Source organism: Labrus mixtus, chromosome 3 (assembly GCF_963584025.1).
Source record: "Labrus mixtus chromosome 3, fLabMix1.1, whole genome shotgun sequence".
Lineage (NCBI taxonomy): Eukaryota > Metazoa > Chordata > Actinopteri > Labriformes > Labridae > Labrus > Labrus mixtus.
This window is the reverse complement of record NC_083614.1, coordinates 14,322,265-14,342,701: the sequence shown is the minus strand read 5'-3', so window position 1 is coordinate 14,342,701 and position 20,437 is coordinate 14,322,265. Positions and strand designations below refer to the sequence as shown.

Here is a 20,437-nt window from a genome sequence, read left to right as displayed (position 1 = left end):
TAATGTAAGGTCTATAACATGCACACCCACAGAGAAAGAGAAGAAAAAGTGTTTTTTGTTTGTTTTATTTGTTTGTTTTTCAAGCTTAACCTGCCAGATGTTAAAAAGACCAAGTGGGAATTGCCTTCTCATTCTGAGATTATTTAAATGTGTTTCCTAACTATATACAGTATACTGGATGTATATGAAGTGGGAGTATATCTGATGACTGTCCTAATATTAGGAAAGTACATTTGATTAAATTGAATTTATTAAATGAATGTTTAAATATGAGAAGCAAGACATATGTTAAATGAAAGTTGGAATATGTACATTCATGGGGAATCATAATCTACTCTTTCAACAAAGTAATAAGGTAACAGTGAGATTCTTGTGTGGTGGGAGGTTTTGCCCGCTGAGTAGGAACTGCCTGGCCAGCGACTTTCACTCATAAAATGGTGATTAACCTCGACATCAATATAACGGTTTAGAATACGGTTAGCAGCATTACTTTGGACAGTGCAAGCGTTTTGCAAGGGCTTCAGTTGTCTCTTCAGGATTGCTGATACAAGATTCTGTGCAGACTCACTAATAGTGACACACCTCTGGGAGAAACACACTACACATATTCAACAAAAAATTGTATATTTAAATTCACATTCCTTATATTTCATCTTTAATTTCATGAAGCTTAGATTTCACATTATCAAACTTTTATTTCATATATTCCAGCTAACCTTATATGTATTCAGATTTTCATTGTATTCATTTAGACTCTCATTCTATATATTTTAGGTGTCATTTCATATACACAATAGTCAATATAATTATTATTGTTAAAGTTCTTCTACATTCAGGTTAACATGCACTAACACTGAACAACATTTACACATTAAGTTAAGCTATTATTGAACCTGATGTCTTTAGTTTTTTTGCACGTTCTGTCTGTATACGTTTTAAAAAATGTTCATCATTTCTTTCAGACTCGTGGGGAACTTATTACTTTTGTGTGAGACTATGCTCTTCCATTAAATGTAAATGATTAAAACATTATTTCAAAGTCATTTTCAGTTTTAAATGATCATATCCTTTGAAACCTTTAAGCACTGACATACACATATATTAAATCTCTAAATGCAGAAGCGACCCAAACACTGTACAGAAATAGTCTTTAGCTCTGAGCACTCACATGCCGTGAGGAACAATCCTCTAAAGGATTAATAGTGGCTGCTCCATTACGTCCACTCTTTATAGGCTTTTTCTATCCAGACTAGCGGTCATTACGCGTTGACAGCATGTAGGCAGGAATCTTCTTAAAACCTGCAGATTACACAGAGCCTCTGTCTGTTTCCTCTCCACCCCCCTGCTACCTGTATTGTAAAAAAAATATGTCAGTGAATGAAGTTGTGTTTTCATAGGGCACTACCAGAGGAATACATTGCCATGCTGACTAACAGAATGACAGATGCTTTGAATGTCTCACTGCTGAGTGACAGCAAACTGTCAGGGCTTTTTGTGTGGCTGTGTTTCTGTCTTTTCATTTCAGATGCTGCCAGGGAGGGTCCCATCCAAGCAGCCACAGTGGCTGCGAAAAAATAGACACCTAGGAGGCATTTTTTGGGCTTGTCAGACACAAGAAATCTAATCCAGACAGCCAAGAATTTGAATTTGAATGAGAAACCCGAAAATAGCAGCTGTCTCCGCATAATTGGAACAAATGGAAGTTGGATATGCGGCAGAAAATAAAACAGGGAAAACAACTGGGATGTAACGGGACACTATTTGCTGACAGTTAGAATAATCTGGGGAGAGCCGTGCCAGGCAGGCTGTTGTTTAGAGGCAGGCAGCTTATAGTTTCTGTCAAACTGGTGCTGATCTCTGATCTTGCGGGTCGCAATTATGTGCCCCCCTACTATTTCTCCTCCATCCCTTCCCGTTGCCATCCTCCCCTCTAAACCCCCTTTGGACTCCTAAGCAGCATTTAATTGTGAGGGGCTGAGCCGGGGAAGAAGTAATCAGATGAGAAAGGAAGCAAGGGGGGGATCACGTGGGTATACATTGGCTAACGGGGGGGATTAATAACACTAGTTCAGCTGCTCTGCCGGGCACATAGGAGGTGGGGGGGAAAGGAGAGTGACAGAACGAGGGAGGAAAAGAAAGTAAGGAGAGTTGCAAAGCCAAAGGACGACAAGATGAGAGCAGCTAGTAGCACTGAGAAGAGACAGAGATGGGGAGAGAAGAGGGTAATAGAGAAAGGGAGTTAGAGCAGTGAGAGGGAGTGGGAGGAAGAAAGAGCCAGGAGAGGAGGCAGCGCAGCGCAGTGTAGGGGGGTGGTAGAGAGACAGGGAGAGAGAGAGAGAGAGAGAGAGAGAGAGCGCGCGCGAGAGAGAGATGTAGAGACAGGAAGCCTCCACTGCTTCTGAGCCAGTGAGACGCAGGCAGGCGGAGAGAGAAGACGGAGCGAGAGAGAGAGAGAAAGAGAGAGAGGCCCTCCAAGGCATCTCCGAGACCAGCCCAACGAGGGGATGAGGGGCTCAGGAGCACAACAACAGCAAGGATAGTGGGAAGAGAAGAAGAAACGGAGGGATAAGAGAAAGGTTGGTTTTTCGGAAAACGGCTTCAGTGGAAGAAGGGGAGTCGGGTTGGTGGGTGGGATCTGAAATGAGGAGGGGAAGGAGCAGATAAAAGTTTTGGAGAGGGAGAGAGAAGGAAAAAGGAGACTGAATATAGTCAGATAGTGTCATCAAAAAGACAGGAGAAGATTCATGGAAAAAGAGGATGAAGCTCTGTGTCCCAGGAGTCCTCCTGTTCGTCTTCTTTTTCTCCTTCCGTCTGTGAGGCTGCTGGACACCATCCATCACCATGTTCTCTGACAGCAGAGCTCCAGCGCCGGGGGAGCAGAAAGGCTTCAAACCCCACACCCCTCACTTCATCCCCTGGCTGCGAAATAGTCTGAAACCCCACCAAAGCGGAGACATAGGGCTCAACGGACAGTTCAAATCTGGCTCGGAGGCCCGCAACAACCTGACCCCTCTGGAGAGAGCCAAAGGCATTGGGTTCTTCTCCATCCAGGGGAAGGACCGAGCCAAGAAGGGTGAGCTTCGGTGTAATGGCGTGGGGATGGCGAGGATGCTGCCGGTGGTGCTTAGGGGGCACAACATCCTGCAGGGGAGTCTGGGAAAGCAGAGGGAAGACAGTCCTGCAAGGTGGAACCAGTCTCCAGAACTGCAACCAGACCCAAGCACCCAGATCAGTCCAGAGGAGGCGCCGCGAGATGCAAGCAAGGGCTCCACGAGGAACCACAGTGGAAGCCTTCAGCCGCAGAATGACAGGGCCAGCACCAAGGTTAGGAAATATGGGCCGCTCGTAGGACCACCACCTGCGCCTGCTGCTGAAGAGAAAAACTGTAAAGTTCCTGTGGTGATGGGCACGGAGGACAGAAGCAAGAAGTTATGGGACTACAGCAGCAACACCACTTACCGCCACAGAGACCTGCATTCCTCCAGTTGGGTTGGCACAGACAGGCCGGGGCTCTTAGAGAGGCAGCATGGCTTCACCTCGAGCTTCAGCTACATCAAACAGCAGAGCAGGAACTCGCAGAGCCAGAGAGACCTGAGGGAACCACCTGTGGAGGGTTTCCACAGGCCACTCAATGGAGTCCTCTTCTCCACTGAGGTTCCTCAGAGCGGCCTGGGCTGCACCACGACACTGCAACGACCTAGGAAAGCCAGGCAAAGCTTGGAGCATATCTCGATCCTAGGCCAGAATCAGACGTGGGTGCAGTACAGGAAGAAGAATGGAGGGGAGTCGCAAAAGACGGAGGGAGGCTGCAGCAGGAAAGTGGTTCGAAAACAGATCAAACGAGTGGTGGATAATCTGGAGCAGGTTCTTACAGCATTGAGGGATGTACAGCAGGAGATGAGAGAGGTAATGTATCCGGGTATTTTTTTTTTTTTTTGACAGAACAAGAAGGTGTTTATTTAACCATTTTGCCTGCAAAAAAAATGTCATTTTTCTTTCCCAGACTGATAAGAAAAATCACATAGACCAGTTCAGAACAAAATCAGAAAAGTTGCTGCATCCTCCCTCATTTAATTTACACGTTTCCTCATGCAGGAAATGTTCATGCTAACTCTATTAAACCTTAAGGGCTTGTAGATAACATTGCACGTTCCTCAGCAGAATTTTACATGCATTAAAAAGTCAGCAGCAGGGTTGCAAGAATCATCCAGAGTCTGCAAACTGCTTCTCCAACTCTCCTCTGTCATCTGTCACCAAACATTTACACCACCCGCACTCAAACATTTACATAGGGGTGATTGAGACAATAGCTATATGCCCCATTTGCATGATGCATTCAGAGGTTGCTGATCTGATACTGTGTGACTTCAGGCAAAGCAGTATGCCTCTCTACTCTATCACTCTCTCTGTCTCTCCTCCTCTAACATCTCCTCCTCCTGCACTCTCTCTCTCTCTCTCTATATGGACAGATGTCGCTCCAGGCACAGCTGGATAGTGTCCGATGCTTTCTTTATAATCCATTTATGTCCGAGCATTTCTGCCTCGTCCAGTGAGTGTGACACGTAAAATGTTGCCTCTCGCAATTTGATCTGCATCTACGAGGTTGCAGCTAAGCCAGAGTTAGTAACCTCATCATCCTCGCTGGGAAGGTTTTGTGTGACAGCATTAATATAAAATTGATGAAAGTGCATATGAGCTACACAAAAAGAAGGGAGAGAAGGAGGAGGAGGAGTAGGAGGAGGAGGAGGAGGAGGAGGAGGAGGAGGAGGAGGGAGAGTTTCAGACAGTGCGATAGAAAATCCCAAATTTTCACAACAGAGACGACAGATCAAAGAAGGATAAGGCACCCGAGAAGACTTTGGTCGCATATTTATTTCAAAGCCCTGTTTTATCATTCTGTTGCATGAGCAGCAACACTCAGTTATATTTAAAAATCAATCACTGCTATAAAAAGGAATTGGAAAGAGCCTGTAAAGCATTCTAGACAGACTATACAAATATTAAAGCAACACTAAAGACCTCTTATACAACAGAAGAATAAATCTGATTTTGACACACTCAAAAACAGTGCTATGACTCAACTTCAAGGAAAACAAAAACAAAGTCAAACCAAAGGAGTTAAATCAACTGATCTGCACTGCTGCCTGCACATCAGCAGCATATGCAAAGACCCGAGGGGTCAATACACACTGTTTTTAATAAACACCCAGGGAAACACAGATAAAAAAACAGGGTCCTCTGCTCTTTTATCTCCTCTGATTTCTGACATTAACAAGCAGCACCTGCTCAGTCACTCCATGTGCATACACACGCTGCACTTCAAAGTAAAAGGAAAATGCCTGGCGCAAAGAGCTACAATTTAAAAAAAAAAAAAAAGAAGAAGAAAAGAAGCAAAGACAAACCAGGTCATCTTTTGACATCAGCAAGGATGTTGTTGAACACACAGAACAAAACAATAATTCATCTGTTCCAGCAGGGCTGAGGATTTATCTGTGCACACTGAGCAGGTGGAGAGATAGGTCAAACATTTTCCCCAGTGTAATTTTCTCCAATCTCTCCTGTCTCCGTGTGTGTGCATGTGTGTGCGTGCATGCTCGTGCTCGTGCTCGTGTGTGTGTGTGTGTGTGTGTGTGTGTGTGTGTGTATGGCGCGCGGAATGGTTCAGCCCATGTTCGACGTACAGTTTGTGTGACTGTCTGTATGACCATTAATGTGTTTATCTGACTTGTGCATACACTTTTGCCGTGCTCACTTAAATATGCATTCACAGAGGTGTACACTTGTATATGATTCATTGTAAAGAGTGAGAGTTTTTTTCATTTTGCACAGAGAGGAACCAACCTAAATTAATTTGACACATTCCCTGTAGTAAGGCCACCCTTCTTAGCTTTTATTGCACTCGGTTGTAACTCGTGTGACACACTTAAAGATTAGAGCTTCACAACTGGTCAGAAGGCGCTGTTACAAGAGTCAACATCTGGAGTGCTCCATATTATAAATGCAGGCACGCAAATGCAGAGAAGAAAAATCACTCTAACATTTCACATCAGCGTTATTGTAGAGGCCACAGGGGTAAGATTGGTTGTGTTTATATTTTCTTGTATTTTGTTTGAGATTAATGAAATTGAAAGAAGGGTTTTTGGATTATTGTTGGACTGTCCTGCGCTGACTGGGGGTTTAAGCTGCTGATCATGTAAACGCAGTGTATACAAAGTAAATCTTTTGGATTCGTGTTTTTTCTCCTTTTCCTTTCAAACGTTGTGCTTAAAATTAATTAAAAGAATGCTTTAAATGTTAAATAGCTCTCGCAGCTCACATTGATGAGCATCCGACCACAGACTTTCAGCCTGTCATTGGGGAGAGTTTGCTGCTTTATGTGTTTTATTTATGAATTCAAATTGAACTGTTTTTGCTTTTAGACCGTGGAACAAAATACAAACATTTGCAGATGTCACCTTGGGCTCAGTAGTTTTTAGGTGTTCATAAAAGGCACTGCAGCATTTGGGTATACTGCACTTTCATTTATTGTGGACACTCGTGGAAAACGTGATTAAATAGCCTAAAGAATTATCGCAAAAGCAAGATAAAAGACTTACTGGTGATAACTGTAAACAACATTTCCCATAATGCAAGGGTTTTAAGATTCAAGATTCCCTAATTGTCGTTTAGACTCTACAGACAAGTAAACAGTAGAACGAAACTCTGATGCATCCGGCTCAAGACTCTAAACAAATTACAAATATATAAATGTACATATGCATATGTAAACAAAGGGGGCAATAGAATTCTGTGAAAACACAAAACAGTTAAATATAAAAAATGCGTGCACAAGCAGAGAGTACAGTGGGTGTCATGTGAATGTACAAGGAGGGAAAAACTTTAGTAAAGAAGCAGTGAGGTTCATGTATGAACACACTTTGGGATTATTTGTTATACACGTCCATGATGCAGATATATACACATAGCTCCCACTCACAACTTGACAAATTACACGTCTGCATAATTCACATATGCATCCATACAGCCAACGCCAGTCTTTACATACTCATGCGCATAAACTTTAGTTAGTGTAAGTAGTCGTCAGTTTGACATTTCCTGCCTGATAAACATCCTCATCCTTGTAACACCATTTCGGTTAGAGCTTTCGGTCAAAAGCTTGAAGTTTCTGCTGCCAAGCTGAGGTAACCCTGATGACATCATCATGACATCAGCAGGGTCATTTTCTCAAACAACAAAGCTCCATTCAGAGCCACAGACGACATTATACAACTCTTGAAACTGATACTCATGGGTGAAATCAGCACAGCTCCCTATTTTCCAATCCCGTTTTTTCAATTCATCCCCAGACTGAATGAATGAATCTGTCCTTGTGTGTTCTTTTCCAGGTGGTGCATCAGATCGACTATCTCACCTCATCCATTGATCTGAATGAGGAGGAGCAGTGGAGGACTGAAGGAGACGACAGCGACAAGCCTTCCAGCGACTGCAGCTCCGGTTCAGGTTCCAGCTCTGGCGATGTCATGGTGGGAAGCACCAATCAGAGACCTTCAGGGAGACAACACCAGCCAGGAGTGTCAGTCTCATCTGGCACCCTCAGGAGAGATCATTGTTACAGCAGGAGCCAATCTCCGCCAAACGCTCTGCTGTGCCCAAGTCGTACTCTTCGCTTCACCTGCAGTCTGGGGTCTTCTCCCAGACGAGGTGGGCGCAGTCTTTCTTCATCAAACCCTCCTCATCTGCAAAACCATGCCTCAAATGACCCTAACATGTCTCCCCAAAGAATCCTTCCTGTGAGGCCTCCAACTCCTGGTCTTTCCCCTTTGACCATAAACCTCCATCACTCCAACAGCCCTTCCTCCCAGCCTCACTCCCCTGTACCTCTCTCCTCTATCAGGGTCTCCCCTCCCTCCACTGTGTCTCTAAATCCTCCCCCGCCCTCCATCAACAACCCTTCTGTCATCATAGAGAACAAAGTTGGGGAATATGAGACGCCAAAAATCGACAACCAATCTGTCCAATCTCCATCCATCTGCCCACCCACAGACCTAAAAACTCAACCTGTTTCTGATACCGACAGAGAGAGGCGAGCATCCTCAGCAGGCCCCGTTCACAGAACCTCAGAGGCTAAACTACAGACAGGACAATGCCGTAGAAGTCGCAAGCCACCGCCGTACCCCCACCACAGGCTTTCTGATCCAACAGAGAAAGTTAAGGAGCCCCGCAAAGCTCCCCCGTACCCTGAAAAAAGAAGGCTGCTCTCGACCACAGTGTGAGACAATGCAGCAGCAGGAGCAGGAGGCTGATCGAGACGAAGCCATATACACAACAACCAGCCACAAGTCGGCAAGAGTGGAGAGTGATTTAAGGCTCGTCAAGATGAGCTGAGACCAAGTTTCTAAGGTTACAGGACGTAACTTGGGGTGAGTATGTCAGGATGAACAGCTTGGCTCTGCGGACATCCTCCTATACAAATCTCTTGAGTACTTAGGCTTCACAGGGCAATAAAACATCTGTCTGGATAACAGAAACTTGCTATGCACACAGGCTATCAGATTCCCTCAGATTGCCCACAGAAAGGGCAAAGGAGAAGGCCTAACTAGATAGAATATGAAGGAAATTTAAATCATTGCATAATAACAAGAGACAGGGACATCCAGTCACATATGTCAGCATTGTCTGGGCTGGATAATTGCTGTCAACAGTCGGGATGATTTAACAAGAACTCGGCTACATTTGCAAGCAGGGGAGGGGAGAGGCCTGGAGATCTGTGAGGGATTTTGAGACAGAAAAGGTTGCAAAATATGAAGAACTAAGCAAGGCCATATAGGAAGTTAACCGAACAAGAGACAGGGGGCAGCTGGTCGTTTGGCGTACCCTTCACAGGGCCCCTGGTGTTACAGAAATCCCATCTCCTTTGCTGCCTCTGGCTTGACCGACCCAGCCACAATCTCCATCTGTTCCCCTCAAAATGTCAGGAGACGCAAAGAGGGTGAAATCAGGGGCAGGTGGTTGCAAAAGGAAATAGGAAAAAGCAGTAACTGCAATCCAAGCATTATTAAAGGTGCACTATGGAGTATGGTAGAGAAATGTGAAAATTTACAGATTCTGTGGTATATGTTCATAACTCTAAACACAAAATGTCCTCAGAGGAAAATGTGATCCCTGGAACACTGTTTAAAATGCTGCGCGAGAAGTTATGGTGGTGGGCCCGCAACAGTGAAAGTGTAACTTTCCTGTTAGCTTTATGGCTCCAAACAGTGTTCCAGGGACCCTTTTCTCCTTTGAATAAAGTTTGTGTATTTAGTTTAAAAAAAATAAAACATAGAAATGTTTCACTTCTCCAACTTTCAAATTTAACTACCAAATCTACATACTAGTCTACTAGTACACCTTGAAATAAAACAGTACCTCTAATCGATGGCACGTTATCTTGGCTATCTGAAGTTATTCTGAAATGTTACAATACAGAAATATTGAAATATGAAAATAGCCAAAAGATATGTCGCTATATCAAGGTGAGGTCTATTCCTTAAACTAGCAAAGTAAAATACAGTGCACATGTTTGTAGTGTTTGTAGTTTATGAAGGAAGATGTTATCAAAGGCAGAAATGTAGTTGGCTTATGGGTTTTTCAGTGTTTTGGACAGCTAAACGCTCTGATACACTAAAACATTTGTGAGTTGCCCCAGGATAATTTAATTGTTGGTTTTGTGTTTTGTGGGATTTTTTTTTACATTACGAGTACTCATACTTGGAAATCTCAACAGCAATGCTGGCAGCTAAATGAGGCAGAAAAAGCTTACATTAGCATGCAACCAAGCTCACAATGACTCAGCGATGTTCACCATCTAGGTATGCTATTATGCTACAATTGCTTATTGGCTTTAAACATGTAGCACAGTGTAGCTGTGGTTGTTGGTCATGTCATTACAAATTATTGGGTGAAATGAAATTCTTACCTGATGGTAGAACAAAAGTTGTCCTTAGGGTTTAGACTTTTCCAAAGAGGTGCAACATAAATGTGTATTCAAATATATGGTGTTCAAAAATGAATGCTAAATGCCATAACACATGGCTATGTCTGCAGCTAAACTGACTGCAACTGGTAGGCTTATAACCAGTGACAACAAGGTTACAAGTACACATTTGTTTTTATATCTGGTCTACTGCCAGTGGCACTAGAGATGGAGTCAGAGACTATCAAAGTTACATTGTTTCGAATGTTGCATTGCAATTCCCTGAATAGTTGTTAAGGTGTTTCAGCCTTTTGTGTTGGACTGACATTAAGACACAGCCATCTCTGGAGGCTATTTGCTAGCTAGTCTCAAAATGTCTCTAATCAAGGCTTTTTCATGCAAGCTATTTTAATGTAAGCCAGTGTTTGGCAGCATCAAGTGTATCTAACTTCCTGGTTTTGGCACAATAGGGGAAAAAGTTGAAGTAAACATCTTTACTGGTACCAGATGGAAACAGTTGTGATATGTGTTTAGGGTCTCAATGACAGCATAGCTGCAGTTCTGAGTCTCGGAGGAGGGCTGAACAGGTCGTTAACAAAGAGCTATTGTACTAGAGACACTTGTTACTTAATGGAACAACCAGCTTGAGAACAAAGAGTCAAATTCTTTTCTACACGAGGCCACAAAAATGGAAATGAGAGTCTAAAATGGTCACATCTTTGCAGTAGGATGTTTTAATCTGTGGGAGTTTGTTGGCACAGCTTTTACCAGCTCTGCTCTTCTTACCAGTGCTACAACAAAATGGATTTTCTCGACATGAAATACAGGTGTTCAATAGGAACAGACATTGTTGGATTATACAGAAAAGCAATGGTAACAATGATGTTTCGTTCTAAAATCTGAGAATGCAAACTAACAGATAATAATTTCCTGACAATCACGATTACTGATTTACTCTTGGCTTAACATGAAATGAATAAATCCCTCTGGACTCTATTTCTCTATAAGCCCTCAAAGGTCAACATGCTATACATTCCCATATGTGCAGCTGGATTTAGCAGATCCTCACTGTAAAGCCTTATTCCCCCCGAAATTAACAAGAAACAATGAAAGCTCTTTATCTCATGGAAAACGTTTATCCGAGGACAATATACGTTAATTGAAGTGATTACAGAGAACATTTTTCACATTGTTTATTTTAATATAGGGTTAGGGTTAGTTAAAAGTTTCATTTTAAGGCTCATTTGTCTGCTGAAAACTGGCTGTTTTTTTTACAGCATGCAAACTGACTTTAATTTAGAAATACATTAGTGCTAGAATTACAATAGCTATTTTTTTTGTTAGGACAGATATGACAGGGGCATACAAAAAAAGACCTCCACCATGTTCACTTTGGCCTGGCCTTGACTTTCCTTCAGAATATGAAATACCTCTATGCTGGTGCTCAAATTTCTCCTCTCTTTTAATGTTACCCTTAAGCGAGGCTGTGGGACGTTCAATCAGATCATGACTGAAATTACGAGAGAGGAAAAAAAAAAGAGAGTTATCTCCGACATAGTGCCATTGTGTCTTTATTGAAACATCCATCACATTTCAGCATGAATCAGGACAGCAAAGAAGAAAGAGAAAACATGTACAAAAAAAGTCACTTCTTGTGTTTGTTTGTTTTTTTTCTATCCTGGGTCAGCAATCGGATGTGGGTTTTTTTCCTGCTGTGATCGCAGAGGGAGCCTCGACTTTGACAAAGGGACGAACAAACTGAGCATGTCCTCAACTCCTCAGCAGAACTTCTCCAGACAGATGAGAGAATCCAAACCCAGACCAAACAACGTACGAATCTCTGTGAGTAATCCCACCTCAGAATCAAATCAGCAAAATCCTCAAATCTGAAATCAATCCCCAGAACTCATCTTGTGGACACTTGTGTGGATCTAAGAGGGTTGGATCAATGTAAGGAAGATAAAGGCAATCCTATACGCCACATAGGGGATCAGGGAGAGGAGGGGGACCTGTAATCACAGGGATGTACTTCTGAAAACTGCACAATCCTCGCTGATCCACACATGTGGCACAGAAAGATGAAAGTAAAAGTTTGAAAAAGGGCTGCAGAATATGGGATGACATCTCTTTGCCATAAATACTCTTTGATCTTAACGCCTGTGCACGCCTTGTGTTTGATTTATATTGGGTTATTATTAAAATTGCAAAGTGACTGAAATATCCTGAGATAAGGAGCATATGTGTATCTTCTTCTGCACTGTATCCAGAAGAATCTAATTTAAAGGATCAACAACAAATATCCAATGAGAATCTTTAGTTTACAGTAAATCTGGGTTTTTTTTTGTGAGTCTGCTACCTGCTCTATAACAAGTATCCCCTCTGACCAAAAACAGCACAGAAAGTCATGAAAGTGGTACTAATTGGTGATTTATGGGATAAAATGCATGCGTACAGCTGTCTAGAGCAGAATGAAATTGAGGAAAATGTAATTGTTTTTTGCCCGTGTGATGCCGCTGTTGAGGATTACTCAATTTCTTCTCAGGATTACATAGGATGGATAAATCCCTCCCTACTCTAAATATGTTATCTATACTCTCAAGCCCTAAGACACCAATCCTCTACACATTCACATACATCCCCACCGGATCAGAACTATATTTTCAGTAAATCTCACAGCTTTAGTTTCCAAGAAACAACGATGGAAGCACTTTATCTCATGGCAGAATTTTAACTAGGACATTATGTAGTAAAAAATTGGAATACTCAACAGATTCCTTGCTGCATTTTTTTTTATCACATGAAGTGTTTTCACTCATAAATCCTTCATTAAAACATAGCAGATGGTTTATGTACTGACATACAAAGTGCAGCAATAGCAGAATCATCCCTTTCAATGTTTTTCAAGTCATCCTAGAAATTCTCTCTCCTAAATCCACCCTTCATTTACTAAAGAGCTGAAACCAAGAGGCTCCTCCCAGAGCTCATCAAGGTGCTCTGATTGGTCAAAAACTTCACTGGAAAAAAGTCAGTTATCTGACCATCTACAGCTCGTCATGCCGTGTCCGTCCAATGGCAGTCAGCTTGGAGAGTTGAGCACTGAACTTTCCATCGTTGTGGGTCACTGTAGGTTAGAGAGAGAGTAGAGAGAGAGTTTACATCACAGACAGTTTTAAGACAGAGACAAGGACACACGGCTTCACTGGTGATCCTGAAACTAGCCAGCATCATCTGAGAGCAAGAGGCGTCTTCAGGGCTGCAGAGCCAGCAGTTTGAGACCTGCAGGCCCAGACAAATCTGCACTAACTGACACAGAAACTAACAGATCAGCAGATCAGACTGACCGATGTAGATGTGCACCATCAAAACAGTTACAGCTGCTGCCACCTCAATGCTAGTGCCACCTGCATACAATGAATGGTTCACCTGCAATTTCATATCTACTCAATCTATTGATTGTTTTTTATATTTTAGGTATTAAATATATCTAAAATGTATCCGTTTCGTTCACGAGAATATATTTTTATTTTTATATATTGCTGAATAGAGAGCATGTCTTGCTCTATTGTGTATTTTAACAATGAACTTGGTGGTACATTTACATAAGGATGCTGCATTCACTAGCTGGCTCTGGATCGGCTACCAGTTATACTGTTAATAACATCAAAAAGGCTAACCAGTCTGATGTTTGTAGGTGTGAAAAGTTTGGTTCATGAATGAATCAAAACAGCTACGATCTGTTCATTTGTTTGCAAACGTACGGATAGTAAGTGTTGTGTTTTTCTGTTTACATATCTACAGTAAATAAGGGTAACAGCTACTTTTTTATAACGATTAGATTTCAAAATGTTCAAACCATAGATGTATTAAATAGCTATAGGCTTTATATCCCTTTGTCCCCGGTGGCAACTCACAGTACTGCAATATAAAAACATGTCCTGCAGCCCGAGAAGCAATTTCTCATACATACAAAAAAACTGTTGACAGACCACCTTGAGTTGAAAACAAGGACAAGGTCTTTTTTAACTCCAAATTTGTCAACCATGAAGGTTTTACATTTAGAACACATATCAGAGGCAAGGAAAACTGTTAAAAATGAAAAGAGCTGCTCCAGATCTTTAATACATGCGTTTAAACCCACTCACACACGTGCATACACACACATACACACAACTATCAGATGTGACAACAATCTACAGATGTGGCTTTCATTGCTTGCAGGTGGTGCAAATTAAAAAAAATTGTAAACACGCAAATCTGTCTGCCTGTAGGAGGTGACACCTACAGACATCTGCAGGTGCAAATACACCTCCTTCCTATAGGTAGAGCAGGTTGGCAGGTTTAGCATGTATAAAAACGACACAGTGCCCCCTAGTGGTGTTCTTCAACCTTCTTATTGTAAACACTGTGAGTGTGAATTGATCCACTGTAGTGATGTTAAGGAGTCTCTCCCTGCATTCCAAACAGAACGTGTTCTCCTGAGGTCTCACAGGGAAGGGATTATCATTAAGTCTGTGCTAGCTGTGGGATTTGAGTCAATAAGCCTCTGTTCTGTAGCGTCTGATCTGATGCTACAGCAAAGTTTTGTGTGACTTGTCAAATCCTGCTAATCATAGTCCGGAACTGAAGCCACAGTGGGGATCTGTGCAGAAAACTGAAAAACAACAAACAATGCTACAGGGACAAATGGCAGCCCACTCACAGCTGCAGCATGTGCTTAAGAGGGAAATCAGCAGGGAACTGGCAACTCAATGGAAGTGAGGGGGGAGGTCGAGTGAGGAAAGCGAGGAAGAGAGGGAGCAAGAGATTGACATCACAAGCAGAGAGAGAGTCGATTGAACACTTGGAAATACAATCAATTTCTCACCTGTTGAGTCTCCTACAGTAAATTCCTCCGGTTTCAGAGGCACGTCACTTTGTCCTGCTGCCGCTGTCTGCGACTGGAAACAGCAGCGGTGAAGAGGAGGGGGAGGAAACGGGGGGAGAAAAAATAAAATAAATAAACAAAACAGAATGAGAGGCGGCACAGGAGACAGCTATTTTTCGCAACAAATTGGAGAGGAAAGTAGGAGGATGTCTTGCCAAGGTCAAGGAAATGCTGTGTGGGGGTGGCAGGTGCGCTTGTTTGCGTGTGTGTGAGGTTATTTTTGTCCAATCATTTAGTGAAGTTATTTTCTGTGTGTGTGTGTGTGTGTGTCTTCGACTTGCAGGGCACAGCGAACGAGCAGGAGGAGGAAACATGTGCTCGCACTAATGACAGTGTCAGGATTGTCCTTGCTGGGGGAAGGAGGCGTGTCAAGGTGTGCTTCACTTCACAGATTCACAGATGACCACATCAGACACGGCAGACCTCGGCTAAGTGACTGAACTCGGAGAGAGTCCAGACATTAACCTTCATCGAAACATTATGAGCAAAGACACTACGTTTTAAATTTGACTTCCAGGAGAAATAAAGAGTTTCTCTTCCTCTGACTGTCTGTCCCTGTTTTAGTTTTGCAGAGTTGTGACTGGCTGGGCTGGAGCTCAATCAGGGATAAAAGATCTCAAATGTACAGGTACATGTGGAGCTGATGATGGGTTTCCATGGAGACTTAAGTGGTAGTAGAAGGATAAGTGCAGTAAAGCAAAAGCCAGGTCCAAATGACAGGTGAATCTGTGTTTCAGTTCTATTCAAAATGTTCGGTCAGGTGCACTCTGCACTGATGTCAGGTATATCTAGTTGTGTGTAGAAAAGCCTTTATATAATAAAAACTGGGCCATAAAATATGCCCCCGCAGCCCCCGCATGGATTAGGGGAGGTGTCCCGCCCATGCCTGTCAAAATGTTTTTTATACATGTATGCTTCATATAAATACACATGGGGTGCATGTGATGATACTGTCTGTATTTTCAGTGTAAAAAATAAATATATATATATTTTTTAATTTATTGCTGGTCGTAAGTTTTCCTAAAATAACGTCTATATTAGGAACAGTCTGTGTTGTGTTTCGGGGCTGAGTCAAAATAACTAACATTGAAAAAACATTTTTTTATTATTCAGGAGAAATTACAACTTTAAAGAAAACATGGTAACAGGGCTGAGGGTCATTTTTTGATGGGGAAAAATGAGTTGTCCATACTTTGTTGGTTCAAACAGGTAAGAACAGGTAATTGTTGAGTCATACGGTCTGATTCTAAAAAAAAAATACCAACAACTATTTTTGTAACTGACATGTAAAATTGTCTTTCTTTGATTCCAGCTTTAAAAATTGGAGTGTTTTCAACTCTTCTGTGCTTTGTTTGATCATATAGGAAAATCTCTAGGTTAGGTATATTTCTGCTAACACCAAAACAATTATTTTGAGACTTCAGTCTCTGGCAATGTGTGTAGAAAATCGTTTGATTTACTTTGAACCACACCACTAATCTGATGAAAAATGGTAGCTCTATCTTAATTTAAAGAACACATTTATTTGCTGTTGTACTGACTTTTTACAGCTCAGTGAGCATAATAAGTTGTAATCACTAAGTATCACTAAGTGGTACCTAATTCATTTCATGAATGATAATAACTTTTAACTCATCTAATCCCCAACTTTACATTTAATTCACAAAAGACTCAGGCCCATTACGTTCAAATAAACGGTGTTATAGCGTGATGTGTTTTTCTTCTCTCACTGAAGACATGATCAGAGAGTTGTTTTTTTATCTCACATCACGATCACATATGCTGCCAAAGTAAAGAAGCTACAGGACAGAAAGCATCCTGCTTTAATCTTCTCCCTGAGCCTGATTTATGTGCTGCTGTATTTGGATGTGTGTAGGTGTTAGGCTTATTATTTGCTGGCCATGCAAAGATGTTCATCAAGTGTATTTTGATTTTGGCACACACAGGAAATGTTATGCTCAGATATTATTCGCGGATCAACGATGAGGAGCTTTATCTCAACACTGACAGGGTTCTTAAAACTGGAGGGAAAATCTTTACTGTTGTTTGTCTTTGTAAAGCTGCTAAGTCAAATGAGCTTTTTTTGCTGTCCAACATATTTCATCTGTAAATCATCTTGGGAAAAGGCTTAGGTGCTAAAACTCAAGATTTATCAACTTTGCTTGTTGAAGAAGCTAAAATCCTCAATAACTGAAAGTAAACGCCCCCCAGTAAATACTAGGATCAGTGGACAACATACAAATAAATTCATGTGTGGGCAGAAAACATTTGCATCTCATAGTTGAAGGTATACTGGTTCTTTTATACTTACATATGCATTGGCATATTCAATTTTGGTTCCCTTCAGTTCAGCTTTGAACTGAGTGAAAAACAGGTACGATTTCCCCTGGGGCCTGGTAGAGAGGACAAAGAAATAAGTGTCAGCAACGTTAATTCATTTGTATTCATTCATTCGCTTATTAAGTCAATGTCGGACATGAATACATTTAAACCATGAGCTCTGCTGGGTAGTTTTTTTTCTTCTCCACTCTTCTGGGACTGTCATGATTAACTAAAATCAGAGAGTGACTCAGTGGAAAGAGAAACAGACGGCGAGGATTCTCACTGAAGATGTGCTGAACATCAGGGTCACTGAGCTTAAGAGGAGTGTTTGCACAGAAAGCTTAGCATCCTCTGTTCGTGTTCGTGTGTGTGTGTGTGTGTGTGTGTGTGTGTGTGTGTGTGTGTGTGTGTGCCTCACCTCCACACAGAGCAGGAAAACAGTTTGTCATCGTCACTCAGACCCACACTCATTAGCCATTGCTGTTTGAAGAAACAAACAGAAGAAGATATTTATGCATTTAAATTAATGATATGATACCAACAGCCTAAGGGAGAGAGTATGTGAGCGAGAGAGAGAGAGAGAGAGAGAGAGAGAGCAAGTGAGCGAGAGCGAGAGAGAGAGACTCACCTCATTGGTTCCCCCTTGTGAGGCATATGTGAATGAGCATTCATACTCCCTCTGTAATAAGATAAGAGTAACAAAGTGTTAATGAAGAGTTTTTAATTAACCACACTCAGGGAACAGACTGCTGACCACTATTAGTGTTGATTTGATTCCTTTATCAAATTAGCTATATCTAGTAAATCTGCAAAAACATAAACTTTTATAGCTTTAAAAGGCAAGCATTCTGCAAATAGCAGTTTTGCGTAAAGAAATCAATAACATGTGTCTGCCAGTCAAGTCAGGTTGCTGTCCTGTACTAGTACATCATGTTTAGTGGGAAAAAGTGATTAAAAACTTTTGAATTAAACATTAAACAGTTTAGTCAGAATTACTTACACTATTTAGTTTAGACAGACCTGATTTTTGATGAACGCTCCACTATTCATTTGCTTTGATCTTTATGGTTTCTTTTATCATTCTTAAGCTTTTCTTAACCTTTATCTCTTATCCCCTTTATTTAAATCCATATACATGTTCTTTCATTATTGTGTCTAACACTGTGTCAGCTGTAAAGCACTTAAGTTCAAGTCCTGTTGATTTAAAATGTGCTCTACACAGAAATTCACTTGATTAGTTAAAAGAATAACAATGGAGCTCGTACCTTTCCATAATATTTGATAGTTTTAAATGTTTACTCATATTACTGCCAGTTCACACATATTCACCATTAACACTAACTGTAACACTTGTTACAGCTATGGCTTCTCAAAATGTCTGCTTCGAGGTTTGTATTGATGGGTATCTGTTATTGTCATGCTATTTTATGAACAAATGATTGACTAATTAATTAATTAAAAATGAATAATGAACTTAAACCCTCACGTATTACTTGTGATTTTCATATAGAAGAAATTATAGGAAGAAATTATTAAAGTTATTAAAGTTTGTTCAAAAAGATCTGTCAGCCAATGAATGGAGCCGTTGTGGCACCATGGCATCGACGTGTCAGCCTCTCACGGGCTGTGTCGTCATCACGCTGCGACTACAGGTAACCAGAGGAATGTAGTTTTTCCACTTTTGAGCGTAGACTAGACTGTAAACATTATTTTGACACAATAACAATAAAGAGATATCAACTGTGGCAATCTTAACCGGAAGAAACAAACCTCGTATAACCAACAATACTTGTTTTACATTTATTATTGTATAATTATCGAGTAAACAACATCAACCTTAAACTAGCTTTTAACTTGCAGTGGACGATTCACCTGTTTTCATTTTGTGCGGTCGGAGTTGATCAGTGTAAGATTAGAGAATAATATTGAATAAGACTTACAATCCCCTCGGTGAACGTGTGTACCACTCCTCCCGGTTTCACGTTGAACTCCACCGTCTTTGTCCCCTCAGCAGAGACCGGGACAAATGCTGCACTCGACATTATGATCAAAAAGACGAAGTGGACAGAACAACAATGGTTTTGGCTCTCCATCTCTGCTTCCTCCTGGGATGTGTGTCGCTACTTTCTTGCGATCCGGTTGAGCAGGAATCCCGTCGCGTATTGTCATCGTCACAGTTTGTGTCACGAACCCAACGACGGAAGACAAAATCCAACAGAAGATAATAAATAAAATTATTCTCTAAATGTTTCTACGATATTCATTCATGGTTGATGAATCCCATATATCAACTGTTTCAAATACTGATGTTTAAAAGTGGGAGCAGACCGACAGAAGGTGAAGATACCACTGAAGACCGCATGGTGTCGCCCTCATGCAAATATTTAAGTCTTTGTGTTGTTACTGCTCTAAAAAAGGATAGGACTTAAAGATAAAGATAAACTTTATTGATCCCTCATGGGGGACATTTGTGCATTACAGCAGCTCAAGAAAACAGGGGACGGGAATATAATTATTAAAAATAAAAATAGAAGTTAAAAATCAAACATAGTTACCTCAGTTAAATAAAAAAATACAATAATGTAAAATTACACAGTAACTACACAGGAAAGGGTTATTGTTATTAAAAACACACACAGTGTGTAGCATGAGGTGGTGATGTTGTTAAAGAGTCTGATTAAATAGTCTGATGGCAGATGGGATGAACGACTAAATATATAGTTATATATAGATATAGTGAATAAATAGTTCATTAATCTGAGTTTTACTGAGCATTGAAGTACGTGTTTGACCTGGAAATAACAGTTTGATTGACTGAGTTCACAGCAATACACTGATGATGATCCACTAATCCCAAAGTGCAAGACACAATTTGTTCACCACAAAATGTCCCAAAAGGAAAAGGTGTTTTTGATCTAGTATTACATGGTCCAAATATATACATATATATATATTGAGAAATATACCACATCAAGCATTATATACTGTGGAGTCTCATCTTTCCTTAACCGCTACATGGGGTAGAAACAGATAGAAGCAGGATTTAAACCTGATGTTTGGATTTTGGCCATATAGCTGTCTGGTAATGTTAAGCTTATATTGTCGGGTTTGTTATGATTAAATGTGCCATGTACAGTATTTACTTACAAAGTAATACAAAGTAAGTAACAAGTAAGTAAGTACTCAATATGTTAATATTTCTGTAGAAATTGGAAAAAATTTCTCAACTAATTGAT

The 20,437-nt window shown here is 41.1% G+C and overlaps 2 protein-coding genes and 1 long non-coding RNA gene across 3 annotated transcripts; 2 read left to right on the top strand and 1 right to left on the bottom strand.

Annotated features, from left to right (window-relative positions):
* The first annotated feature begins 1,612 nt into the window (after positions 1 to 1,612).
* LOC132959705 (uncharacterized) lies at positions 1,613 to 8,482 on the top strand. Its single transcript, XM_061032890.1, has 2 exons — positions 1,613 to 3,906; positions 7,386 to 8,482. The coding sequence occupies exons 1-2, from the start codon at positions 2,842 to 2,844 to the stop codon at positions 8,271 to 8,273; spliced, it is 1,953 nt and encodes a 650-aa protein (XP_060888873.1). The 5' UTR covers positions 1,613 to 2,841; the 3' UTR covers positions 8,274 to 8,482.
* Positions 8,483 to 11,657: 3,175 nt separating this feature from the next.
* LOC132959698 (uncharacterized) lies at positions 11,658 to 15,880 on the top strand. The gene is made up of 2 exons (XR_009667072.1): positions 11,658 to 11,797; positions 15,163 to 15,880. It is a non-coding gene; the product is annotated as an uncharacterized LOC132959698 (long non-coding RNA).
* Positions 12,313 to 19,406, bottom strand: mydgf (myeloid-derived growth factor). The gene is made up of 6 exons (XM_061032874.1): positions 19,142 to 19,406; positions 17,830 to 17,880; positions 17,620 to 17,681; positions 17,191 to 17,272; positions 14,820 to 14,892; positions 12,313 to 13,076 (listed from the first exon to the last, which is right to left on the bottom strand). The coding sequence occupies exons 1-6, from the start codon at positions 19,292 to 19,294 to the stop codon at positions 12,997 to 12,999; spliced, it is 501 nt and encodes a 166-aa protein (XP_060888857.1). The 5' UTR covers positions 19,295 to 19,406; the 3' UTR covers positions 12,313 to 12,996.
* Between the last annotated feature and the right edge of the window lie 1,031 nt (positions 19,407 to 20,437).

Excerpts from the sequence above, each read along its gene's own strand:
- LOC132959705 (XM_061032890.1), top strand. The coding sequence starts at position 2,842 with ATGTTCTCTGACAGCAGAGCTCCAGCGCCGGGGGAGCAGAAAGGCTTC. Across the intron at positions 3,907-7,385 it reads TACAGCAGGAGATGAGAGAG|GTGGTGCATCAGATCGACTA; the intron begins GTAATGTATCCG and ends GTTCTTTTCCAG.
- mydgf (XM_061032874.1), bottom strand. The coding sequence starts at position 19,294 with ATGGAGAGCCAAAACCATTGTTGTTCTGTCCACTTCGTCTTTTTGATC. Across the intron at positions 14,893-17,190 it reads TTGAATATGCCAATGCATAT|TCGCAGACAGCGGCAGCAGG; the intron begins GTAAGTATAAAA and ends TGCTGTTTCCAG. Across the intron at positions 13,077-14,819 it reads TACTGTAGGAGACTCAACAG|TGACCCACAACGATGGAAAG; the intron begins GTGAGAAATTGA and ends TCTAACCTACAG.